The sequence below is a fragment of the Cryptococcus neoformans genome, chromosome 13 (assembly GCF_000149385.1).
Source record: "Cryptococcus neoformans var. neoformans B-3501A chromosome 13, whole genome shotgun sequence".
Classification (NCBI taxonomy): Eukaryota; Fungi; Basidiomycota; class Tremellomycetes; order Tremellales; family Cryptococcaceae; genus Cryptococcus; species Cryptococcus deneoformans.
The window spans coordinates 65,830-92,136 of NC_009189.1; the positions used below are offsets into that span (position 1 = coordinate 65,830).

Here is a 26,307-nt window from a genome sequence, read left to right on the forward strand (position 1 = left end):
TGTTATAGAAATGTAAATGGGAAATATCGGAAAACGAAGAACGGGAGGACAACCGTTGGGGAAACATGTTGTGACGTGGAACTTCCTTCCGATGTAGCCATCCATCTCTTTCCGCGATGATGTTAAATGTTAAGCAGCTCGAACGAACAGTACCATTTCGAGATCTTCTTCTAGAGACCCCAAAAGGGAATATATACGAACCGATCATGATTCCGCGAAGCTTGGTAGAACTTTATGGAAGGGCGAACCATGTCATACAGCGTATACTTGGCCCGGAACAACCGCTGTCGGAGGCCGAAGAGCCAATTCTTCCTAGGTCGTCATCATCTTCATCAATGGCATCAACTCAGCAGTCTACACCCTCGTATCGATCTTCAATAAACCAAAATCTCCTTCGAAACTCTTTCCCAAAGGCTCTTTATCCATTTCTATGTGTATGGGTCGTGATTTTTATCTGGTTGATCCGTCAGCAATACTATTATTTTACGCCTCCTCACGACCTCATTTCTTGCACGGCTTCACCATGGGACGATTGGCCCCCTGATAACTGCGGGATTAATGGCGAGAGATGCGCGGACGACTTGACATCTTTGTCTGATAGGACATTCAGATGTATGAGCGGATGTAAAGTTACCAGGCTAGGAAACGAGAGGTGGGTTGGTAATGAGCGTGTCAATGGCGTGCCGCTTGTTATTGGTGGCGGGGATATGAACCATACATACCGGTAAGCCCCTTGCTCTCACACCAGTCTATCGACATTAACATAACCTTCGCAGAGCGGACTCTTGGATCTGCGCTGCCGCGATCCACTCCAATCTGATCTCCTCTTCTCTCGGCGGATGCGTCACCGTCCATCCCTTACCATACCCTGCCGGCCATTCCAACTTTATCTCGTCTGCCGCTCATGGCCTCACCTCTACAGCATTTTCTCAATACTTCCCAGGCGCGTTCACCCTTTCACACGTTATCCCCTCTGGCTGTTGGGACTTGCACTTTATTGTCATGGGCGTCAACGCCGTCTGCCTGCTCATCCTCACCCTCTTCCTCCGTCCTCCTTCTTCTCTCCTATTCACTATCCTCCTTGTTCTGGGATATTTCCAAATCACTTTATTTAGCGATGTCCCACATTTCCCGCCAGACTGGCAATCCCTTTTCGGCGGACTCATTCCTGTGCTAATCACAGGCTACTGGATCTGGAAACAGGCTTTCGTCATCACTCTCCTCCATTTTCGCGACGCACCATTTACCTTAGCGCTTTGGCAGGGCGCAGGATATTGGGTAGGTGTGGAGAGTTCAACAGTCTTTGCCAGGTTTCCCATCAGCAGGCTCGGGTATGACACTCTTACTCCATCTGGTCTTCTGGCTCTTGTGATCATCGTGGTCCTGATCCACGTTGTCGTCGGATACCAAGCGCTCGCCATGCGTAAGCAGGGTCTACTCCGATACTACCTCGTCCGCTATCTCCCTTTCTTACCTATCCTTCTCATCCTTTCCAATATCCCATCTTACACCCTTCGACTACACCATTACCTCCTTGCTCTCCTCGCTATCCCGGTTTTGTCCCTCCCCAACCGACTTAGTTTGGTGTTACAAGCATTCATGCTCGGTTTATGGCTAGACGGCGTTGGAAGATGGGGTTGGGCTAGTTTCCTCGAAAAGACTTCTTCTGTACGTCCATCCCTCTCCGCTCTTCCTTCTCTTTTTCTCTATCTTCAAGATCTTGGACGCAAAGAACTAACCTCCTCCCCTACCCGTTTTTCTTCCTCCTCCCACAGCTTCTCGGCGATGCCCGCTCTGGCTCATGGACACCCACATTTTTCGCCAACCTCAGCTCCCCTCATACCCTCTCCTGGTCACCCATCACCCCCGAACAAGCTGCGGAGGATGTAACGGGGTACTCCATCTTAGTCAACGATATGCAGGCGTTTGCTGGATGGGTGAATAGTAGTAAGTGCAGTGATCCGCCTTGTTCTTTGCGTGAGGATTCAGATTGTGGGACTTACGCGCTGTTTTTTCCTCCTTCTTTAGCAATTGATTTGAAAGGTGTACTGCGGGACGGGGTGAATTATTTCCGTATCGCCGTACGTCCACCGTCTTGGCCTCTCTTTAACAGGTGTGCAAAGGCTGACCAGATGGAATAGTACGAGAAGAATGGAATGTCAATGGACTTTAGCGACCCCATTGTCCGATGGAAGAATGGTACATGGGGAGGCATGGAAGAGCCTGTAGATCTTTTTTAGAGTGTAGACTACTCCTGTTTGTTGCGCATCATTATTTGGGATGTTGTATTCACATTGTATGAACAATTCATGCATATATTACGTTTTCGGTCGTGTTTGCGTCAACTTGAACAGGGTACTTACCTTCTTACTTTCTCTTCGCGTCCCTTATCCCTGTTTCTGCCATACACTCCCCTCTCCTCCCAACCCCCTTCCGTTGACGGCCGCGACTCTGTCAACTCTCCCACCAACTGCTCATAAACATCATCCATATGCTGCCATGTGGCAGCAACAAGTCTATCTCTCCTCCCCGAACTCAGATCCACAAACTCCTCATCAATCGTTGGACCCACAGGCGCCATCGCCCGGTTCACCCAATCGTGTTTCGACGATGCAGCAGAGATGACGGGAATATCAAGGTAAAAGGTGATATCAGTGGGGCGTTCCGTGTCTTCGGCGTAATATTTCAACGGAATGGGGCGATATGATCCGGAAGGTCTGGAAGCAGCGGAGATGGGGGCTTTGTCGCAATGAGAGGATGAACTGGCTGTGGGAGGAGCCGGAAGAGCCAATAATGTCGATTGATCATTCTGTGCGTAAGAGGCTCCATTCTCCGCCATCCACTTATTTACTCTGTCAGCAATTGCTCGATCATTGTAAATCTCATCGTCCTCCTCGCCATCCTCGCCCGGCGGTAGGTCACCCATAGTGATACGTGCCGAAGCGCCATTCTGGAAGATGATAATCGTTTTGTCATCCACTATAATATTGATTTCGTCCTGGTTGCATTTCGAAGTGGACTGCTGAGATGATGATGGGCAACGGTGGTGTCGTCGAGAAGATTGGGAAAGTTTTTTATCGTCACTGTACGTCTTGCGTTGACTTTCCCGAGGTCCGGTTGATCTTTCGCCCCTGCCATGTCTGCTCCTTAGGTTATCCGTCCCAACATCATAATCATTAGTACGCTGATGATGCTTCCTCCGGTGTTCGCTTGTAGCAGGCGGGTAACCATGTGGATCTCCACCTTCATCCTCCACCTTTGCAGTCTCTTCAACCCCCATTGACCTCGTTCTGGCTTTGTTGTCTTCCATCCATTCCCGTTCTCTCGTATCACGAACAGGTCGAAAGGAGGAAGCAGTAGTCACGGGAGAGGAACCATATACCCCTGTAGAGCTACGGCGGAAGGTACGTGGTGTTTGGAAACGCTGGTGAATAGGAGTACGTCTGATATCCGAGTTGATAAAAGGGGAGTATATCGAACCACGCCTACCATATCCGCCATCCCAAGCTAAAAAATGTTCATCATTCACCGTTCTTCCTGACTTGGCTGGAGGAGGGAGATCACGGTAAAACGCCGATCCACCCTGGCGCGTTGAAACAATAGGTTCAGTACTTAGTCGTGTAGCGGCGGCGAAGCAGCGGGGGTCATTACAGCGTGGGTCTGAACAAGGGCCGCTTGGAGGACGACTTGAGAGTTTAGGCATGGTGGAGACTCGAGAGATTGGCCTGACTCGACAACGAGGGTCGCGGCATGAAGGGTCGGTACACAGTGATGGCGCTTGGGTTGTACATGCAGGGTCGGTACAGTTAGGATCGGTACATCCTACACCTTGGGCGACTCTCAGCTACATGAATTTCAGAATAAATGACAAGGAAATCTCACTGGTATAAGGCCATTGCGTTGGACGGGAAACTGGGTAATAATCCATGTTTTTCGATGCCAGATACTGGCTTTTCTGGTGAAAGTCTCACTCACTAGATGATGTGGGTAAATCAAATCTTGGAATTCCCTCCTTATATCTTCATTCTCCGCACATACACAATGACCCATTAACAAAAGATACTGCATCTCACAATACTCTCGCCCCCCTTTCGACCGCGCGCTTGCAAAAAATTCAGCTTCCGAGACAAAGGGTGTGGTACCACCTCTCACACTGCCTTGCCTGAAGATCAGAATGGAGATGGAATGTGACGAGAGTCCGCTTACTTTATCGATCGATTTCGAAGTAAATAAGAAGGTACAGGGCGAGTGGATGGATGTTCGTCAATGGTTAACTTTTCCCAAACAGTCGGCAATTGATAAACAAATCACCAGGTGAAGAAGAGGGGAATGGATTGCTGCGTTTTCCTGCAGGTGGAATTTCAATGGGAGTTTGATTTATGGGGCCGGACGACGGTGATGATAGGGGGGTCTGGACGGCATGACACCGAGAAGGCGACAGAACACGATTTGCCGGCGTATCTTGTTCAGTGGGCATGGTCGATTTTTGACTAGGGCTATCGGATCGGTAGAGCCTGCAGCAGCTGTTCTGGAATGCGAGAAGAGAGCTCGCTGATTGCGAAACCTGTCGGTTGTAATTGTTCAAAGGATTTTGTGGAATGAATCGAATAAAAAAGCGAAGTTGCGGAATAGGGAAAATGGAAAATGACAGATGAATTTCGAGAGGAAGTTACAACTAACAATTGCAACCAGATTGCAATACCATCTTTGTCTATAAAGGGCATAACCTTCATGAAGTCAACTATACATCCTATAAAAAACAAGCTATGTAGCGCAGACGGCATCTTCTCAATAATCACGTCTACTTCCCCTGGTCGATCTTTCCCTTCGTCTTTCAGGCGCCTTTCCACTCCCCCAAGTTTGCTCATCATCATCCTTGTACTCTTCCGCCACAACTTCATCCTGTCCCTGCCTGGATCTCTCCCGAGTTATGTCATCGTAAGCCCTATTCAGAGTTGCTTGCGTACAGTCCACAAGCCATTTTACCCTTCTTTGACTTAAATAATGAAAATGGCTTTCAAGTGTTGGAACCACCGCGTCCATGGCTTCGTCGATCCATGCCGATCTCGATGGTAAAGGTGAATCCGAAGGCATGGACAACTGAAAAGTTTCGTCCTTATCGCCCTTAACATCATCTGCGATATACCTGATAATGAATGTTTTCATTCTCTCAGAAGGTCTCGCGCCACCTTCATCCGCCGACCCGCTCCCCATCTCGGGCTCCTGGGTGAACCTTTCGTTATTTTTCATCCACTGATGAACGCTCTTGTAGTTATATCCACCACTGCCAGACATAGACGATTCCGGGTCTCTTTGCAGTGGTCTTCCGGGGGAATCTCGAGTACGTTCATTGGTCCGCCTGCTAAACCTGTTTTCTCCGTCCATTGGCATAGTCCTCGAACGTAGACCGCCGGGGGCTCGCCGATCCCCCTCTGCACGGCTGCCTTGAGGTTCCCACGTAGTCGCTCTCGGTAAACTCCCCAGATGGTTCAACCATGCTCGCCCTCCGATTGCGATTCCTCCTAGGCGTCGCCCCATCACCTAACCTATTATTGCCCAGCCTGTACGCCAAATCATCCCAATCCCGATCAGTAACCTCGGACGATCTACGCGCACTGTGACGACGAGGGATATATGACCCACTTATGGGTTCAGCCTCGGTCGGAGTAGGCGGGATAGCGTGGCCGCTATATGGGTAAAAATCTAAACCTGAGAAGCTCCCATTACGTGAGAAGCGACTTCTAACCCCATAAGATCGCGGAGGAGGGCTGCTGAAGAACGCATCAGAAGAAGGGTGGGCTGAGAAGGTGCGGAAAAATGGGGGTCGAGAGAAAGGGGAGGGGGGGGCTGCAATACTATAGCATGTTGGGTCTGTACAAAGCCGGTCTCCACACGTGGGTACTGTAGTTCACTTACCAGTTAGCAGGGTTACACTGACATATACAATGGGACGGTATCACCTCTAGAGGGAAAGTAACTCATACTGCTCTATCTTGGGACTCGTTATCAGCTTGCAGATTGGATTTCAATATGTAACTGCCACCTGCTAAATCCTATGCAAACGCACACCTCTGATAGTCCCTCCCCAGCATCTGTTCAACACTCCGATCCTTCTTCTCCGAGCTTTTCAAAAGAACATCACAAAGTATTCATATTTGGGACGGCTCGCTTAGAGCACAATCATTGTCAGTCCGGATAGGTAAAATGAAAGGGAGAATTCCATCATAAGCCTATGCCTTCCTTTTTTCCTGGGCTGCTGGGAAGAAGACGTTGAACTCGAATGTGTCAGATTCGGATGGGATCTTCCTATCACTGAGTGTTTTTAGCACCTTTGTCAACTATCACAGAAACGCTCATTATTAGCTTTAGACATAATAACCCGCACAACGACTTGGCACATGGGAGGGAGGACACATGGAATGGTAGACGTAAGACATATAGGCATATATATGCATTTCCCAAAAGTTCCAGCTTTGGGCAAACTGCAGATAGAATAAGCCATGTATCACAGAAAAGAAATGATGCTTGTTGATTGCTACAGTCGTCGTGATCATCACAGTAAGATGAGAAAAAGTCCGGCATCGAATGCCAATCTGTCTTTTGGAAATGGCGTTCCTATGTTGCTGACGGTTGATTATGGAAAGCGTGATGGATGTTGATAATTGGTTGATTAACATCATATAATCATCAAAAAAAAAAGAAATTCTTCTATCCTCTTTTCTTCGTCCTGCCTTGTTAATGATCATCAGCAAGGAAAGGTGATACAAGATTGAAACAGATGAATTTTAAGGTTGAGCTGTAGTCTCAGAAGCAGAAGGGATCTCCAGCTTCGGAGGTTTGACCCAACGAACAGTATCCTGGGAGAGCAGTTAGCGGATATTCTAGCTCGATGGAATGTCGTCTCGTAAGACTTATAGCTTACCCATGCCCAGTAACCTTTGCCGAGTCCATCTGGCCAGTCATGGCATCTAATTCTCGGTGGTGGGCTGCCAAAACCATATAAGTAACTTTCTCGTTAAGCAAAATGATGCAAAAACTACTCACTTTGGGTTCCACCAAATAGTTTCCCCATACGAATCCTCCTCTGACGGCCATTCGACCCAACCCCTCAGCATCGCATCCCCCTTCCCATACGTCGCATGCACCCCAGGAACCACCGCTATCCTCCCAAACCCATATTTCCAAAAGTCCCACGAAATGAAGGAACTCTCCGACGCCTGACATTCCCAGAAATCATTCGTGCGAGGTGTACCTCGGCGGAAACGGACGTTGTATGGGGGGAGGAAGGGTTCGGGAGACATGACGGTGATACCGTTCCAAGCTGCAAAGACTTGGAAGGGGAGGAGACGGTTGTAGCGTTTGAGTGTTTCGGGTGAGGAAGGGAAGAGCTGGTTTAAGTGTCAATTGGTGGATGTTTCCTGTGAAAAAATAGGAATGGGCATGGACTCACCTTTTGGGGTAGATCCTTATCCTCTTCTTTGACAGGGAACGGCGTGAACAAATCTCCACTCATATCTCTCGCAACCCATCCATCATAGAACCACTTGCCCGCATGATCCCATCCACAAGTCATATCTGCATCCTGTTTGAAATGCTGATGCATCAATTCCAAAAAGTGCGTCGCCGAAAGGTATACATCGTTATAAAACACGATACCTGCCCAAGGATGGCCGTCGGGAGACAAACCTGTCGCCGCAGTGTCATAGAACGGCTGCATACCCGAATTGCGCATCTGCGCCAAGAGCTCGATACGATGGTGGTTATCCCAATCTACGGCTGGAAGCTGGGTTTGGATGTGGATGTTGGAAGGGGGCACACCGATGTTAAGAAGGTGAGTACGCATAGCATAGGCGAGGATTTCACCACTGTGCAAAAATGGGGATTTTAGCTAGCTCTAGGTCGCAGTCTGTATGTGAAGACGTACCTTCCGTCTGCAGAGTCACCCTCGAAAAGCGAAAAGACGAGTGATTCGGGGCCCAAGAAGTCGGCGAGGACAGTCCAGGCATGGAACCAGTCAGCAAGCATACCTGCACAGATTCAGCGCATGCGTTTTGCGAACCCACGTATGAATTAAATCTCACCAGCAACTTGACGGCATACCGTCACTAAAAACCATCTCCGCTCGGGCCCTCTCACCCACTGACCCGTATTCTCGTCAAACACATCCCTCAGATGTCTATACCTCTCCTTCAAATCATCTTTGAGAAAAGGAGGAAATATCGGCTCTGTCAACTCATGCTCCCGGGGCACCGATGGTGTGCGCGACTTGATCTCCCGCAGTAGAGGATGCAAAAACTCCCACGCTTCATCCAATGTCGGTAAAGGACCTTCGATATACTCTGGATTTTCTGGATCTGAGCCGGGTTTAAGACGCCGTGATCTACCAGGATGGGTTGGCGGGGGTAATGTGGCGTTCTGTCTGGTAAGAATAGGACGAGGTACGCGTTGGTCTGTCCGTAATTTTGGAGTGTTACTCCATAGCGACCATCCTTTTCGTGATCCTGGAGAAACCGTTCTCCCATTTCCATGGCGGTCTGACCAGCTCGACGCGTCCCATGCACCGTCGTCTTCTCCGTTACCTAGTCTTGACAGTAACACCAAGCCGATCAACAGGCTTCCTACCAGCAGTACTCTGACTATTGGTTTTGATAATGCTATTCGTAGCCTTGAGTTTGACATGTTTCGTCCTCGTGCTTTGAAATTGGTGTTGAAGAATGATGAAGAGGAGAGAGGCGTTCGAATGTGAGGTGCTCGTTGGGACGAGATGTATTGGGGAAGAGACTCTTTTCGTTTCGGTATGTCGGGAGGCATCCTGGAGGAAATTTGAATGGGCTATACAGCCATGAAGAGGCAGCCGACTGACCGACTATTTACGTACGTAATTTATGTTGACAATGTGATGGGATTCTATCTAGGTCAGAAAGAGGAACGAGATGGAAATCGGCCAATAATAGCGGTGCCGAGGCGTAATCGCGGCTAATCTGAACCGTATAAATGTTCAAATCCCACACAAGATTTTTCTATAAATGCGATTATTACATAGCCACTCGGCGTGAGTGCATGGCAAAGGCAGCAAGGCAAGAGGCGAAACTGCTTTCGAGATTCTGCCCCATGTCCTCCTGCTATGTAGACGCACGCAATAGGTTATCACGCTATAATTATGGAACCTGTGCGAGTATGCGACCGCGCGCGGCAATCGTGAATATAGAATATGCTGCAAGATAGGAGTTCACAAGTCCTTTCCTCTAGCAGACAAAGGTGCGCATTGTGTTTTTATCTATGGCCTTTGTTTCGACCTGGGAACTCGGGGCATATCAATTATACTAATAAAAAGAGCTCAACTAACCCCAAATCCCTCAAACAAATCTCGCACTTGTCACTACTTTTCAACATGAATCGCCCAATACAGTTTTCCGTTGAGTCCGTGCGTCCCCGTAGACGTAATCCCTTTAGTTTACAAACAAGGACACGCCGGACAATACGAGGGAACCCAGCAGATAGAGGCAGGAATTTTGATGGAAACCGCTCAGACCTACTGCGCTCGGTTCGCCCCTGGCGATCCAACGATCTTTCCCGACGCAGCAGTGTCGAAACATCAGACGAGACCCTAATTGTGGCAGTAGATTTCGTCACTTATCCGAACTACCTGGCCGTTGCTGGTGGCCCCTCACTGGAAGATTTGAAGAACCCCTTCCCCTATCCGACAACTGAGGAAGTCAGTCAGTTTTCAAGCACATCCGCCTCGAATTATAATAGGGAAAACGGTGCAGAATCACTTGGGGCAGCAAAGCTTCTTTGTTCCAATTTTTCTTGAAAGTGACTTCTCCCGCTCTGACTTTACTGGCAGTGAGACACGACGTAATGAAAATGGAGACGACGCAGATACAGTAGTCCAAATCCGCTTTTCAACCACCCAGACAGGTAACACTGACGCATTCATCTCGCTTTGCCCGTCAATCCGTTCAGAATACCCAGAAGTCAACCAATGGATGGAGATGGTATACACCCAAGGTGGGAGAGGAAGTCAAGACGAACCGATAGGGATGGATGATGCAATCGATAGATATCTTCAACCGAATACGGAGAGCCGAAATAGTGTAAGGGAGCTGGTGTTGAGCGCTTTGGATGAGTCACACTACCGGGGTGCGACGATTTGATTCTCTTCTCAGCCCTTACCGGCTCCGAGGCTACTTATCCTTCCCCTTTGACCTACACCTTGGACTTTGCCTACCAATAACACATTCAACATCTTTTCTTTTGGCAAATCTTTACATACTTTCAATTCTAGGACCCGATTCTCCACCTGTCTCATCCCGGCCTTGTGAGATATTTCGCACCCAATGACCTCTTCAATTCGTCGAGTTTCCCTACGCTCTATCACCGAGATGAAGAAAAGTTTGTCAAGAGTCATGCCTGACGGCTTGTAGACGGTGCTAATCTAAAGCATGACCTTGCGGCTTTCCCTTTACTAAATACAATTAAAAATAGCGTTATAAAGTAGTCGGCGTCCTCTCACGTCCTCCCCTCACCAACATTATTTGGTACAACTGTGTATCATCATCGCTCTCGATTCTCACCAGTAACCTTCTTCCTCCTCAGAGCAATATCCTTATATGGCCAAGGTCTATCCAGAGGTAGATGATAGGGTGCAAATTTCTCTGGATCTGGCTTCAGCCTATCCCAAAGATCAAACCATTCCTCATCAAATCCTTCCTCGTGAAGCTTTATTACATGTTTTGAGAGAGGAATAAACAAAGGTGTGAGATGACGGGTTTCTCGTTTCCCAGCACTGTTTATTGTTGCGAATGGGAAAATACGAGGATTGTCGTAATCATATGGAGGTATAGCAGCCCATTTCTCGGGAACGCAATGTTCACGCTCCCACACCTTCAGGGTACGCATCGAGAAAGTTAATTCATCTTCAGTAATAGCGGGTCAGTTTATGTTCGGGAGAGGACCGATATTGAAAGCACACTGACCAAGATAAGCCTCCCACTGGATCAGTCAAGTCAGCCGACTTGTATGACAGGAGGGAAAGCAAACAAACTGACTTTTTTCAATATCGCACCCACTCTGAGCATTTGATCCCCATACTTGGGTTCTGCTGGATTTTCCCATGCCTTCAAAGACTCCTGGAGCCCCTCGAAAAAGATCACAGCCTGCTTTGTCACCGCCCAAGCCTTGCAGTACTCCTTCCGCTCCAACTAGAATCCAATGTCAGTATGACATGACGGCTGTTATGTTCCCTTGTTCACTGTACAGGATAGAGGAGGAAGGGATGTGAGTACGCACCGTTGTTCCATCCTCCAATGTGAAGCGCATAAAATGGTAATCGGTGCGCTCAGGGTCTGGATCACCAGCAAAATAATAATACTCAATACAAGGATTGTCGGTACGCAACTCGCCATTTGTCTTGATCCTTGCCCACTCGAGGGACATTTCGGTATCGAAGATGAATAGTGGTTGATTCGTGTCGTACCATAGCTTGTATTCTTGGTAAAAGACGCGAGTACTGTTGTATATTTTGTAAGGGATGCTGACAATAGAGGAGAGAGTTGACCAGAGAGCAGACTGAGCGGAAGATCCGCTTAGGGTTGACATTGATTGTGCATTGATTGTGCAGGAGACGATGTCATGTAGAAGAAGATTTGGCTTGGTGATTCCAGATAACAAAGAAGGAGCGGAAAACAAAGGAGGCCGAGAATGATGTGACGAAGACAACAGGCTTGTTAAAAAGGATAGATAATAATATATACGAGCCGGACACAACAGGAGGACGAGTGGCGGTACAGCGCGGAACGCCCAAACCCAAACCCAAAATAAAAAAAGTTCTCAAAAAGTCCTGAAATTTCGGCCAGAGATTCCTCTCGTCGAGAACATAAAAAATACGTCCTCGGCCCCGGCGGCCGTCTCCGTCCGTCACGCATCTTGAGTGACTCCCTTTCTTTCAACCTTCTTCCTTTCGACCAACATTTTTCAGAACTGGGGTCCTATCCACTGATGGGTCCTGACAGGAAATGCTAGTGCACACGTGGGTGAGAGAACATGGTGAAACCTTGCACGCAACAACGCCCAACCCCCAATGAGTGGCAGCAATATATAATGATATCTCCACGACGAACTTCCTCTTGCATCCGTACAACCAATTATCACTCTGACTTTGCCTCTTTGACAAAGAAAGCTCATAAAGCATTCACATATCTGACGCTATATAGTCACCAAAGCCCTGCACGGATAACGATTTCAAACAGTAATAGTCGTCGTAACTATCAAAGATGGAAAACGCAAGGACAACCAACGAGCCGGGACTGCCTACTGTCTCGGAGGAATCCTCTCAAGTTGGGGGGTGCCTACCCCAAGCAGAAAGGCGGCCAACACACAGAAACAAGCTATTTTATATGTTTGCAAAGTCGAAGTTTTCGTAGAGCGTGAGTATCTGCAGTCAACATAACCTGCACGAAATATCCTGTAGCTGATGGATTGCTCAAAGATTTTGCAGAGCTCTATCTCTCTGTTATAAGTACGGTCACAATCGCCGTCTAGCAGTAAGTAATTGTTTATGAGCCTTTCATCAAACTATAAGTAATAGTAGTGAGCGCTAAACTTATATAAACGCCTACAGAGAAACGTCGCATGTATGGCTCACTTCCCCAATCCTGGCCTTCTGTACTGTAAAACTGATTACAAGGTGCAGAAGAGCGAGGCAACGAGGGCAAGCCAATAACAACACGTCAAATCAGCAAAATCACTCATTCTATTTAACCTTCGTTTGGGTGATGAACGTTGTGCAGACCATTGTATCTGCAGTGTATGCCATTGTAGGACGCCATGAGCCAACATGCAGGCCTGTATATTTAGCCTTAATCGGTGAGTCTTCCAGCTCAACTCGAAAGAATTGCAGACGAATACAAATTGAATGCAATTTAACTGTTACACACCGGACAAACAGTAATTTCATCCCGCTCTACTATTCTGGGGGGCGACCCGCTGACAGGTATTTGCTGTAGCATTGACTTGCTATTTTGGGGCAGAAAGTATTTGTTCAGCTACATCTATATGGCCGACAAACCGTCAAATGTTACAGTGAAGATCGTTTTCCCTGGTGATAGTGAGTAGAATAGTGATTCGTTGTAACTGTAGTCGAACAAGGGATGCTTATGCGGACTAAAGCCGTCGTCCCAGCAAATTTCTCTGCTGAGATTTGGGCAAAGTGTTCGGATGGCAAATTTATGGAATCCTTGGCCGGGTGAGTCCGGACTCCTTTATGGCTGAGCAACATTGACTGAGGGCGCTGTACTACGTAGAGTAACCCATACTGGAACCGGCGATTTCGTTTGGCCCCATGTGGACTGCGGACTCGAAAAGCCATTGCTTGGCATCCTCACCGCGCAAGGCCCTCCCTAAAGGCAAACCCCAAGCCTAGAGGTACGCATCAGATTTGTCTTGTGGTGATTGTAATCATTGGTACATGATAGTAATAAGCATGGCGTAGAATCCGGCATGGCAGCATGTCGAGATGTCCTGGACTTTCTCAACACTCAAGGCATGGATGCTATAATTGGCACCATGATCTGCAGCCTACGAGACAAACGGCAAGTCATCGATCACTCCTCGTTCCGTGGTCAACATTCAACAGTCCTCCGCCTGCCCTCACTACCATCGCTATCGTCACTATTGCCATTGCATTGCTACCACCATCATCACCGACCATCGCTTGCCGACTGCTTCTCTCCTATTACGACGATCGTCCCGACTTTCCGGCATCAAAGTTACGCTCTAGAAGGTTCCATAACAGATTTCCCCAGCTTCTGTACACGTATATAGGCGGGTGTTAAACGGATTATGAAATTTACGGAATATGAAATTTATGAAATTGTTGTTAGTGCCTCCAGTTGTAATGCCATGCATTCCGGTCTTTAGTTGCGAGATCCCCTTACTTTCATAGTTTGCTCATGCAATAATAACCAGATTTTGCTCCCCCCGCCTCTTACCTCCTTCTGATTGCCCTGTCCAGCCTCTGCCTCCCTCTTCCACCTTGACAGCTTATCTGTCAGGGGGGCTATCTCTTCTGGCGATAGCCTTCAACAGGTTAGGGACAACAAATGATCCGAGGGTCTTTTTTTAATAGACAGCCAGATCAATGCCGGAAGATGATAGCTTAAGTAGACGAAGAATACTTGGAGAGGACAACAATAGTGGATCGACAAGTATCTAAAACTATGGAAAACTACTGTCTTATATACCTTTACACCTCAAGCTCTGCTGACTCATCTTTCCCACACCAGCCAGCTCTACATCCTTTTTGCGTTGCCGAAACCCGGTGGCGAGGCAGGTGGAGGAAGGTTGTCGATCTCTCTATCTCTGTATATCTCTCGGGGAAAGGCCGCAGCCGAAAACGAAGGGGTATGCTCGGACGCGGACTGAAGTAGGATGAGGAAGGGTTACTGTCATAATCGTGCTGACAAGAAGAAGAAGGAGGTTTTGAGTAAAGGTGGAGATTAAGAGGTCGGGTGGCGACAGCCACGTGACATTATCCTAAAGGATATTTGGGTCTATTCAAGGTCTCGTTAACCCTCGATAAACAAACAAGTATCACGAAATGCGAGAAATACGGACCCTCCCTAATAAAGCTTTATGCTCTCTCTCTCTTTCTCTCTCTCTCTCTTCTCTGGGCCGCGGTCAATTGATGAGAATAATCCGGCGCACCTGTTATTGGTTGCTATTTAGTATGTATTAAATGTAGCCATGCGTTTCTTTATACTTATATCGTTGTCCTCCTCTTGATTGTCCTCCGTTGTTCCTAATATGCTAGATATGCAGGTGCTGCTGATTACCCCTTAATCTCTCAGCACCATGCTCCCCATATCGCTACACATTGCGCGCTCACTTTCGAGCTCAGGTTCTAGTAATACCCATTCATGTCGTTGTCATGTCTGCTCGCGCCCAATCATTCGCAGATGCTCATGATGTTCTTCTTCCCAGACACCGAGATTGCCTAAAAGTCAGGGCTATTCTCCTCCTGTCGGTGTTTAAATAAGATAGCAAGGTATCATCAATGAAATAGAACAAAGCTGCAACAATACCTATACTGCAGTCAAGGCTAGCTACATGGTCCTCTAGCACAAATTAATGGAGGTCAATCTTGCGGCGGGGAACAAACTGACAGTAGCAATTGCCGAATCATACGTACGTAGCCCGAAAAGAAGATCTCGTCAAAGTGAGAGTGCGTATCACAACGTAACAGCGAAATGTCATGGGAAATATTCACAATAATAAGACCAGTCTAAATGTAACGAACGCCATCAAGCTATTTTCATAATCTCGGTGTCTCTCTTGCTCAGCATCTATGCTATATCACATCAACAGCAATGTCACTTCCCAAGCATATCTCCACATCTCTTTCGCAGATCGATCAGGTACGTGATAGGACTTTTCCTCCTTCCATCCGTCGGTCCCGCGTCTCGCGCTGTCCCTATTTATCACCTTTTATGAGCTGACTACTGTGTCTGAAAGCTATACGATACCGTTAACAAACGCTTCAATTCTGGTGTCACCCTTCCCCTCGCTTACAGGCTCTATAACCTTAAGCAGCTCGCATACCTTATCAAAGATAATGAAACCCTTATTCAAGCGGCTATCGAGAAGGATAATGGTAAAGGCCCGTTCGATGCAACTCTCGGCGACGTAAGCTACCTCATTATCAACGATTATTGTTAATGGAACTTGAGCTTACCCCCTCGAGAATAGATATGGCCAACACTGAATGAGATTGATCTCGCTGTAAAAAATGTAAAGAAATGGATGAAAGATGAGAGTCGAACGGGAGATGCGATACTTGCAATGAAATCGATGCGTGAGTTATTCTCGAGGAAGAAGAAGATGCATACACTGACTTCAATACGGTTTAGCCTCACGAGTGAAGAAGCAGCCCAAGGGCGTTGCATTGGTAAGCTACCCTTGACATCCTGAGCCTCATCGACAGCGCTGATATTTGAATTCAGATCCTGGCAACATGGGTACGTTCTTAGCCATATCCCCATTGATATCCCCATTACAACACAATTGTTTACCATGACCTGTCCTCAGAACTACCCCTGGCAGCTCGCTCTCTGTCCGCTGGTAGGAGCCATCTCAGCAGGCTGCGCAGCCGTTATCAAAGGCTCCGAACACGCACCTACTTCCTCTGCCCTCTTGGCCGACCTCTTGCCAAAGTACCTCGACCCGGAAGGGTATGCTGTGGTGCTTGGGGAGGTCGAGCAGGCTCAAGCTTTGTTGGCGAAACCTTGGGGGCATAGTAAGTGCTAACTCCAGAGAGATGACAGTGGATGAAGCAGAAGACTGATGTACTATAGTTCTTTATACCGGATCCGCTGTTGTAGGCAAGATCGTGGCTGAAGCTGCTGCTAAGACGCTTACACCGACAACTCTTGAAGTAAGCTTTTCACCCACCAGCTTTCCCCTGGCCTGAATCTTACTGACAAGGTATCTTAGCTTGGAGGGAAGAGTCCCGTGATTGTTGCATCGGATGCCGACCTCAAGATAGCGGCAAGAAGGATGTTCAGTATCAAACAGATGACGGGTGGTCAGATATGCGGTAAGCCCTCCATGAACACCCACTCGTATCAAGCCACCACCTGACATATCACTATTTCCAGTTGCTCCCGATTATGTGCTATGTGTGAAAGATAAAGTGGACGAATTTATCTCCATATGCAAGACCACGTAGGTTCCCTTTCCCCGCTTTCTTTTTCTACTCCTCCCAACTCTACGTCAACTGTAGACTCGACGAGTTCTTCCCTCCTTCTCCTTCGCCTCAATCTCTCCTCAACAATCAATCCGCATCTTCCTTCCTCCGCTCTCCCGCCGATTTTTCCCGCCAACTTTCTTACATACAAACCGCCGAAAAGGCTGGTAAACTAGTATACAAGGGCGAGATGGATGAGCAGACGAAAAGAATGGGGATTTCGTTGATTAGGCTCAATGAAAATGGTGAAGGAGAGGAAGGTGGTGTAATGGTGGATGAAATCTTTGGGCCGGTTTTAACTATCATCCCAGTTGATGTGAGCCTTATGCCCTCCCATTTTTCTTACTTGTGAGAATACCCAAGCTAATGAAGTGAATAGAGCATTGAAGCGGCTATCGCGTACGTTAACGCCCGTCCCAAACCTCTCTCTTTGTATGTCTGCTCCAGCAAACGATCCGTCTTCGAGGATAGTAAGCTTTCTTGAACATTATCGCTTGTCTGTTGCCCTTGGAATTGACAGCCGATGCTTTATCAGTCATTACTAAGACGACTAGCGGTTCAGCCACATGGAATGACTTTGGGATAGCGACCTTATCACGTAACATCCCGTTCGGGGGTGTAGGCGAAAGTGGGTGGGGATCGTATCATGGGAAAGACGGTTTCAATACCTTTACCCACCATAAAGGTGAGCGCTCTCTCCAACACCCTTGTCACCCAACGTGCATTACTGAACTGTACTTTTTGTCCTCCTAATAACAGCCGTGTTAGAGATACCATACTTGTAAGCCATCCCCTCTTCCTTCATCCTTCCTTCTTCCCTTCTAACAAGCCGCATATTAACCCTCGTCTCAGGTTTGAACCCCTCATGTCCCTCCGTTACCCACCAATGTCCATTCTCGCGAAGCGTATCATGCCATTCCTCATGTTCAGTGGCATTCATTTCTCGCGACCCAAGTCTGTCGAGCACGAGCAACGAGCATTGAGAAGGAGGAAGTGGGGGTCAAGGCTGGTTTGGTTTGGGGTGATTTTGGTTGGGGCTTTGGTAGGGGGGAAACTAATAGTGGGAAAGGGGTATTGATCATCCCCTATTTTTTGATGAGCCCTGCTCGTTTCCCTCCCCAAAAAATCTAGCTAATGGTAATCCAGTGGTAATCTCTTTCAATGTATGCATACTCAGGCTGTTGATTATTGATTGTCGATCTCAAAACATTTTGCAATTCTAAGACGAGAGCAAAGTATGGCTTGTCGATCGATGCAGGAAATGATAGCTGAGCGTACAGCGACGAGCGGACGTCGAACCTGAGCGAGTGCCTCAACTGCATCGATTGCTTACGTAAATGTAAATTAGGTAATATCGGTCGGTGCCGCGTTTTCTGTGCATGGCCCACAACAACAATAACACGAGAACCAGTGAGATGCTGCCAGCAGTTGTTTAATTACTTTCATTACCACTACCGTCATTGTTCTATTTATCATTCCCAAAGTGGCCTACAGCTTGCGGCAACTGCTCACAGCTACATGGAGAGCAGGATGTCCCAGGAAGGGGGCCAGCCTGGCGCGATGGGGTCCACGTCGGTCCCCCGCTCCGTATCCGTCTCGGATGCCATCACATTGTTCGAACAAAAATCTCGATCCTCATCGACATCAATGTCAAGATCATCATCCCGTTCAGTCATCTACATGAACACAACATCAAGCCCTTCTGGGTCTGGTAATGCGGTCAAGTCTGAATCACGGATAAAACACCCCCCGAGATCCCCGTCCAACACAGCGGTATCAATATCGGGTGATGCGCAGCCGCAGTTGGCGGAAGTCAGTGTGTCGAGCAAATCCCGTAGCATGGATGTTGCCAGTGATACTGGAGAGGCGAATGAGATCAGTGTAAGGGGTGTGCCGACTATCCGACCACAACGTTCGGCGTCTCGCCCAATGGTCCCCAAGAGGGTAGCATCAAATACATCTGCCACGACATCCGCATCACGGACTCCTCCAGCATCTCCCAGAAATCATCCAGGAAGATCAATATCAAACGTATCGTCCAGCTCTTCTCGAGCATCGCTGGCAAATGGTAGTGCATCAAACAAGGCCATAGGAATAGGTATAGGTGTCCCGAGCACAGTTAGGAGCAGAGATGCTCGGAGAGCAAGCGATACTGCCAGCATTCGACCTCGTAGCCCGCGCACCTCCTACATTGCACCCAATCGGCAGCCATTCCCACATAGTATAAGCGCTCCACGCAGCCTCAGCTCTCAATCGTATGGCGTCGAACATGACGATTTCTCCCCCCGCTCCGAGCGATCACAGTCTCCCTTCCATCTCCAACCTGCCATATCTGTATCGCAAGCTACCCCTGAGAAGCTTCTCCCACCTCTGTACATGCAATCCTCAAGGTCAGACTTGCCGAGGCGTACTAATGGGATACCCATCCCGTTATCTCGACATACCAGTATCTCATCGACTCCCAGCGCGTATTACACGCCACCATCATCAAAATCCCCCATGTCATCAGAATTAGAACAAAAGGGGGAGGATGTGACTAAAAGCTCGATTCTGGATGGATACTTTCGCAACTCATTCGGAAGAGACTCTTCATTCGGACCTGAACCCATAAAATTAGCAACAACACTTGAGCAGACGAGATCCGATCTGTCGATCGCTCCAGATATGGATCGCAGATCTAGTGCCATGGAATTGTATAGACGTAAAGATTCTTCTGGATCAATAAGTGAGTCCTTATCTGATTATCTTCGAACGGTCCTTGAAAAGCAACTGGCTGATAATAGCATCCTTTGTAGCCTCCCAGAGGTCTTCCAAACCACTTCCGTCTTTAGATGTACCTTTGGGTGATCCTATTACCATTGCTTCACCTCAGCAAATACCGGCAGCCCCTGCTTTGCACCACGCCAGCCTGACGTCGTCATTGAATGTTGGCACAATGGCGAGTAACCCTGAATTGACGCAACCTCTTCGCAGTACAACACCTACCGAATCGCAACAATCGCAACCACCTCCCCGCAAATCACCACGTAAACCGCCTCCTCCCAATCTCGGTATAACACCTCCAAATCCAGCTTCTCTACTTTCCACCCCCAATCCGTCAGGATCAGCTACACCTGCAGCAACACCACCTGTCCCAGTCAAGAGTCCATTGAGGAGTATCAGCGGAGGATCCTCGGTGACTTCTTACAATTCATATTCGTCTGTTGAGATTCCGGGAGAAATTTCTGTCGAAACTGGAATAGGGCTAGGCTTCGAAGGGAAACTGGGACTTGAAGTGGAAGGCAAGGTGGAGAAAGTGAGGAGAGTGAAGAAGCTTGCTTCGATGGATTCCATCATTGCCAATGCTGGTACACCGCTCACAAGCCAAACTCGAATGACACGCCTCGTGTCCGCCACAGCAGATGATCATACGTCCCAATCGCCCTCTCAAAAAGACGTGAATGCACTGAAGAAGCCGGACGACGCACGTTTCACCATGCTCACAGCACCTTCCATTTACTCGCAAGACTCGGCTCCATCTTCAGCTACGAGCTCGGCTGGGTTGACTGATAGTCCGACAGAATCTACCTCCACGGCAGGGAAGGCTGGAAGTGGAAACGCGTCGGAGAGTACTAAAGGAAGTGGAAGGAGGAGGCCGATGTCGGGAGTGTTCACACAAATGGCGGTTGGATGGGGAAAGATGAAAGAGGAGAGGGAAAAGAGAAAAAGCGTTGATCTGGGCAACAGCGGGCATCGGGTATGTGCAACGTTTTTGTTTGGACGAAGTCTGACGTGATTTACAGAGATCGTCTTCTCTTCCTCGCCCAAAGTTAGTCTTGCCAGATGAGGGATTCCTTACTTCTGGTATTACTACCGAGTCTCCGGATACTGCCCACACCAACGCTTCGAGCACTACAGTGGCCTCTAACTTTTCAACCCGTCCAACATTAGGTCACACTCCTCTGTCGTCTGTGCCTCCGTCTTCCCTTGGTGCGAGACCAACAGACCGATCCCATGGCAAATCACCGTCACTCCCTATCCTTCGTCGTTATCCTACTTCGCCTACCTCCACTGATCCGACCTCCAAAGGCAACTCCATCCCTCCACCTAGTCCTCGACGAGCTGAAACCTCAACCGCCCTCTCTTCTTTCCTTTCTCCATCTTCTACGACGTCCCCCGCTACATCAGGTGTCAGCAAGCGATCACACCTTTTGAGAGAGATTGCCACATCTGAACGAGCATACGCTAGAGATTTGAAGCTGGTGAGAGACGCGTATATGTGCTCACATTCCCAACAGTTTCGAGAAGGATCCTTATCATCCATGTCGAGCTCTGCCTCCGTATCAACTGCCGACTCTGACAAGTCAAAGCGGCGATCAATGTACATGTCCCACACTCAAAGTCTCAGTGTCAGCCAGACGTCAAGCACGCAACGTGAAGCGTTACCTAAAAGCCCCAGTGAAGGAATGAACCTTACTCTTCAAGCGGCGCCGCCTGTTGGGGCAATGTCCCCTCCAGTAGGTAAACCTCTTTCACCGGCCGATGTCAAAGCTGTATTTTTGAACCTTGATCAGTTGGCGGCTGTGGCTGAGGAGCTGGCAACAAAATTCGAGGAAGCTGTGGGAGAGGATGAGGAAGAGGGAAGGGAGTGTGAGGGCGGGAGTGATCGTATGGGAGAAGTTTTCGTTTCTATGGTGCGTAATGGTATGGAAGAGGTTGGATAATGTTGACAATTTCGATCAGGTACCGAAACTCCAACCCCTCTATAGCTACTTTTGCGCTCGCCAATCGTCAGCCTCGCGCCATTTAATGACCCTCCAATCCAATCCTTCTCATTTTACATACCTCTCACAACGCTGGTCCTCAATATCCACTCAAACTCGCGCTTGGAATCTCGACTCTATGCTCATCAAGCCTGTTCAGCGAATTACCAAGTATCCGCTACTGTTTGAAGACCTGTTGAAAATGACAACCCCAGTGCATGCGGATTATTTCAAGATTCGGGAGGCCAAGGAGATGGCAAGAGGTATGGCGGTGGAGATTGATGAAGGGAAGAGGAGGAAGGAAGCTGTCGAGAATGCGATAGGGAAGAAGAATATGATGGCTCAGCCGACAGTGAAGGATACAAAAAATTTAGTCAGCAAGACTCAGGGATCAAAGCTCCTTGGCTTGAAGAGGTTCCGTAAAGATAAACCGAGAGCCCCTTCGTCATCTACACCCGACCTTGTATCCCCTCAGCAAATAGCTCAGTCTTCGCTCAACCAACTCAGCGAGCTGTCTGCCAGGCTTACTGCTCTTGATGAAGGAGTTAGGAAGATTGGACAGGAGATTATGCTGTGGACGGCGGCCGCAAAGGAGACATTTGTAGCCCAGGATGAGCTTGTCAAAACGTGGCTGCATGTCGTGCAACTTGAACCTACCGACCCGACTGACCAGAGGATGTTGGAGATGCGAAGGGTTATCGACGGTATTGTGTCAGAAGCGTGGGGAGGGTTGGTACGTTAATCCCTGCGCGAAAGCTCCCTGTAAATGCTGACGGTAAATTAGAATATGGAGGTTGAAGACCTGATAATACCGATCCTATCCAATCTTCTCAACTCCACCAGCAACCCACGCAGAGTCCTTTCCAAACGTTCCGCTAAGCACCCTGATTATACTCGCTATCACGCTTTCAGAGTATCGAAGCGTACACCAGACAGAGATATTGTGCAGGGCGCTCTGGAGTTTGTAGCTTTGCATGAGCAGTTGATCGAAGAGTTACCGACATTCTTAGAAGGATGTCTGAGAATTTTGGATATTGCTGTTGTCGGGTTCGCAAGAGCCCAGGCAAAATACTTTCGGACGACGCGAGACCGGTTGAGGGCGTTTGCAGAGGGATGGATTCAGTCGCCTCTTGGTGCCAGTTTGGCCACGGGCGGGTCAAGTGGGGAAAGCAATGTGGTAGCAGGGGCGGATATAGTAAAAGCGTGGCAAGAAAGTTGGGAACCTTATGCGGAAGCCATGGATAAGTTTGAGTGCACCAAGGCTTGTAATTCCTCTTCTTGTCTCAATTCTTTCCAAAGTCGCTGATATCCGTAGCATTCAAACCAGCCAAGTTGAAGCACAAAGATTCCGCTTATCGAGGTGATCTTCACCCTCCTGGGCTTCGACACTCTGCTTCTACCACTAGCGCATTTTCACCACCATCTTCTCGGCCCGAAAGCCCTGCTTTCAACGTACCCACTCGCGTACGGTCGTCCTCGCTCCGCGATTCATTCACCACCGCCCCAACTATCATCACCCCTCATACATCATCATCTACGTTTGCAAGTTACGGTAGTCAAGCATTGAGTAAAGACAGCCAGAGTGCAGGCCGTTTTAATCTCCTTCGCCGATCCAGCTCAAAGAACAATACCAACGCGCCTTCCAGACCCCCATCCCGCCCCACTCATTCCCGTCGTGGCTCAGGCCTTCGTCCTGCCTCTCTCGCATCGGACAGCAGTAGGTTGTCTTGGGGCCTACCTCAGATCCCAGCCGAGGGGGCGGGCAAAATCTTTGACTCACTTGGGTTTTCGCCCACTGACTCCTTTTCACTCATGTCAGCGACATCACCGACTTCAGCATCTAGCAGAATTGAAGAAATGGCCGAGAGATCGCCTCATTTGGGGGCGAGTGCACCAGAGTTTAGCAGTTTAAGGATGTCGCCTTATTCACCTAACGGTGCGTTTGTGGGCCAAGTGCCCATGCCTAAGCACCCTTTTGCTGTAAGCCCGGCCAGTGAAACTTGTTCTAGGTCTGGATCAAGGGCCGATGCAAGAAGAATGAAAGGGGGAGAGATTGATGTGGCAGAAGGCTGGAGAAATGAAAAGGTTATCTATCAATGTGCTTGTGTTGCCGACTTGTAAGTGATTTAGTCTTCCCTGCCATATAAGAAGCTAAATACGTCGACAGCGAGCCGATTGAGCTGGGAAACAAAAAGTACAGAGGTCTTTGGTTCTTACCCATGATGGTGGGTGACCTTATCGAGTGAGTTTTTGCCCTGCTGCACGCCTTGCGTATTGAGAGCCGACTGACGGGCGTTGATCTCAGTGTATTCCATGAAGTGGGTCGTATCGAAGAACTGCCTTCTTTCCCGTATCCCGAAGTCGGCGTTGAGAATGATGGTATCCTCGTTGGACGTGCAGAGAATGGCGAGATTGGCTTGGTGATCTGCAGTTTTTTGGAGCCGTTAAGGTGAACGGATCCTGACTTTTATTCTTCTTGAGAAGATGAAAAACATTAAAATCTTGTCTTTTTGATTTGTGAAATAGCATAGTTGTATTGTATACATTTGTAGCATTTGGGTTTTTGTACCGGATAATGAGACACCTTTAGTCACCAAAGTGGTATGACTAAGAGCTTGTTATTAGAGCCATATGCATAGTCTTGAACTTGCCCGGCATTATTGTTATCGCTCCCGCAGGTCTTTATCATTCGCCATAGTGCTCAAGAAGGCCGTAGAAAGCTGTGGCCATGCCACCTAAAGGTCAGAGTAATATATGCATTTACTGTGACATGACGATAATGTGAAGGAATGGTATAGAGAACGTAAAAATAATGACAACTAACAAATGTATGTCTATGATCTTATATGCGTATAATCTTTCATAATCTACGCATCAATCGTCGTAGACGCCCACGCAGCTCTTCCATTACTCTGTCGGATACCCCACTGCGTCTGTCCCGGCCGTGCCGCCGCCGCCGCCGCCGCCCTATCATACTTTTCGTACCCTTCTTCATCCTCATCCTTTTTCGACAATGTGGGCATTCCGAGGGATCGTGAGATGAAGATGCTGTACAAGGTCATGTAAAAGTTGATGAACCAGGCTACTGTGACGGCCAGACATCCGACTACTTGGATGACCCTATTGAAGGCGCTAAACGTCAGGCTTTGTTTCCTGATGATATATATATATATATGGATAGAGAGAAGGCGATGGGATGCTTACTTGAACGTCTCGGATGGTAGTTGAGCGCCTAATTGGGCAGTAGCCATGAAGAAGCCAGTCAGGGGAAAAGTAAAACTCCACCACCCCATCGACCATTCGACTTTACGATCGAGTGCCTGCCCAAAGACCCAGATGGTCAGGGTGGAGAAAAGGATATAGAGAGCAAGACCCTAGACATCTTTGCTGTTGAGATTCATCCTTCTCATCGGTATTCGAATAAAACAAGTGAAACAGCATGACGTACGAGGAGGGTAAAGCTGTACCATACACTGACGACTTGGAATATCTGACCTCCGTTTGAAGATGCAAGAATGTTGCTAGCCGGAAACGCGTCGACCGCGAGATTACCGAGATTTAAGAACGCTAGAACGAATAGGGTCAGCATGATGATGATGATAAATATTATCTTGACCGAAACTGAACTCACCAAAGGCAGTAAATCCTGGAGGCCCGACAGCGATCAAGTAGCCGGGAAGGGAAGAGGGCGGTGGGTTGACGCGAAGCATGTTCCTCGCCATCCACACGGAGCATTTCAATAGGGAGAGCATCATCCCCATTCCTTGTAGCCAGTAGCTGATGATGATGACATGGCCGGCTTCCTGGAGGGGCAGTTTGTTGGCAAGCGCACTGCCAATGGTTCCGGAAAGCATGAGCGGCTAGTGAGGCTTTATTTTTCAGTTTTGAAGAGGTGTCAAAATTATAGGCTGTATTTGATCCGACTCACGAAGAACAGCAAACAGTCTGCAGGGGTTATAGTATCCAGCTTACGCTGATGTCCCCGCAATGTACATTCGAGGATCAATGCGATCGCCAGACTACACGCTATATACATCCAGTACACCACGTACATCGCCCTCGTCAACCAGAACCCACAGTGAGGCACTGCATAGTCCATAATCCCGACAAAGAGCGTCGCTACCGCCAAAAGGATACAGGGGATGTACGTCCCATCCGAATGGTCGAAGAAGGAATCTTTGAAATTTGCCCAGTGGAAGATTGCACGGCAAGCCACGCCGATGACGTTGATGAAAAAGACAACGAGGTCGATCATGAAGAAGACGGTACCGATCTCGCGTTGGCCGTTGAACGGAAATTGGACGCCGCCTACGAGGATGGCGACGGCTCCTGTACCCATGTTGACTGTGAAGCAGCTGATACCGTTTTTTCTTTTCAGTCAGCACTGGATCCTTCCTTCCAAGCGATCACTGGGGTGGGCAGTGACGGAAAGGGGCGAGGGGACGTATGGCTTACTTCCAAGTCCAGAATTCACTTCTGGCTATCCATCCCCTCGGCTTGTAGTTCGGATCATTGACCTTTTGTGTATCAAGGTCATGACCTTTACTTTTTTCAAGTGCGGAATGATTATGATGATGTTCGTTGGTATGCGTTCGCTCTGGTGACCTTGATTGTCGAGCGGACATTCTACGTTGGGTATATCTTGATCTTTTCTTCCCTGTCACTTTTGTCGTTGGAATTGATTTTTAGACTGAAGTGATGGATTCGCATGTATCTCCTTGTTGTCTCTGGCGTCAGAGTTGTCTTTTATACATTTCGTTTGTAACGACATGAAAAAAGTCGAGAAATGGGTAAAAATGACATGAGTCACCAAACAGCTTG

The 26,307-nt window shown here is 48.3% G+C and overlaps 7 protein-coding genes across 7 annotated transcripts; 4 read left to right on the top strand and 3 right to left on the bottom strand.

Annotated features, from left to right (window-relative positions):
• Positions 1 to 206: 206 nt before the first annotated feature.
• Positions 207 to 2,240, top strand: CNBM0250 (hypothetical protein; the record flags this gene model as incomplete). The annotated part of the gene is made up of 5 exons (XM_767164.1): positions 207 to 724; positions 777 to 1,668; positions 1,776 to 1,947; positions 2,029 to 2,081; positions 2,142 to 2,240. The coding sequence occupies 5 exons, from the start codon at positions 207 to 209 to the stop codon at positions 2,238 to 2,240; spliced, it is 1,734 nt and encodes a 577-aa protein (XP_772257.1).
• Positions 2,241 to 6,785: 4,545 nt separating this feature from the next.
• Positions 6,786 to 8,811, bottom strand: CNBM0260 (hypothetical protein; the record flags this gene model as incomplete). The annotated part of the gene is made up of 6 exons (XM_767165.1): positions 6,786 to 6,857; positions 6,923 to 6,986; positions 7,045 to 7,388; positions 7,451 to 7,865; positions 7,925 to 8,027; positions 8,082 to 8,811. 6 exons carry the CDS (start codon positions 8,809 to 8,811, stop codon positions 6,786 to 6,788), a joined length of 1,728 nt encoding a protein of 575 aa, XP_772258.1.
• Positions 8,812 to 10,557: 1,746 nt separating this feature from the next.
• On the bottom strand, positions 10,558 to 11,601 carry CNBM0270 (hypothetical protein; the record flags this gene model as incomplete). Its single annotated transcript, XM_767166.1, has 4 exons — positions 10,558 to 10,919; positions 10,980 to 10,995; positions 11,052 to 11,204; positions 11,293 to 11,601. The coding sequence occupies 4 exons, from the start codon at positions 11,599 to 11,601 to the stop codon at positions 10,558 to 10,560; spliced, it is 840 nt and encodes a 279-aa protein (XP_772259.1).
• Positions 11,602 to 13,056: 1,455 nt separating this feature from the next.
• Positions 13,057 to 13,404, top strand: CNBM0280 (hypothetical protein; the record flags this gene model as incomplete). Its single annotated transcript, XM_767167.1, has 3 exons — positions 13,057 to 13,108; positions 13,171 to 13,246; positions 13,305 to 13,404. 3 exons carry the CDS (start codon positions 13,057 to 13,059, stop codon positions 13,402 to 13,404), a joined length of 228 nt encoding a protein of 75 aa, XP_772260.1.
• Positions 13,405 to 15,368: 1,964 nt separating this feature from the next.
• On the top strand, positions 15,369 to 17,822 carry CNBM0290 (hypothetical protein; the record flags this gene model as incomplete). The annotated part of the gene is made up of 14 exons (XM_767168.1): positions 15,369 to 15,416; positions 15,514 to 15,684; positions 15,748 to 15,853; positions 15,909 to 15,946; positions 16,002 to 16,016; positions 16,087 to 16,294; positions 16,353 to 16,432; positions 16,492 to 16,594; positions 16,656 to 16,722; positions 16,781 to 17,060; positions 17,124 to 17,214; positions 17,280 to 17,429; positions 17,504 to 17,525; positions 17,597 to 17,822. The coding sequence occupies 14 exons, from the start codon at positions 15,369 to 15,371 to the stop codon at positions 17,820 to 17,822; spliced, it is 1,605 nt and encodes a 534-aa protein (XP_772261.1).
• A 440-nt stretch (positions 17,823 to 18,262) lies between these two features.
• CNBM0300 (hypothetical protein) lies at positions 18,263 to 23,939 on the top strand (the record flags this gene model as incomplete). The annotated part of the gene is made up of 10 exons (XM_767169.1): positions 18,263 to 19,469; positions 19,528 to 20,480; positions 20,527 to 20,587; positions 20,642 to 20,985; positions 21,022 to 21,417; positions 21,467 to 22,219; positions 22,271 to 22,731; positions 22,893 to 23,603; positions 23,654 to 23,728; positions 23,792 to 23,939. The coding sequence occupies 10 exons, from the start codon at positions 18,263 to 18,265 to the stop codon at positions 23,937 to 23,939; spliced, it is 5,109 nt and encodes a 1,702-aa protein (XP_772262.1).
• A 414-nt stretch (positions 23,940 to 24,353) lies between these two features.
• CNBM0310 (hypothetical protein) lies at positions 24,354 to 25,825 on the bottom strand (the record flags this gene model as incomplete). Its single annotated transcript, XM_767170.1, has 6 exons — positions 24,354 to 24,639; positions 24,691 to 24,860; positions 24,935 to 25,053; positions 25,118 to 25,346; positions 25,415 to 25,512; positions 25,564 to 25,825. The coding sequence occupies 6 exons, from the start codon at positions 25,823 to 25,825 to the stop codon at positions 24,354 to 24,356; spliced, it is 1,164 nt and encodes a 387-aa protein (XP_772263.1).
• Between the last annotated feature and the right edge of the window lie 482 nt (positions 25,826 to 26,307).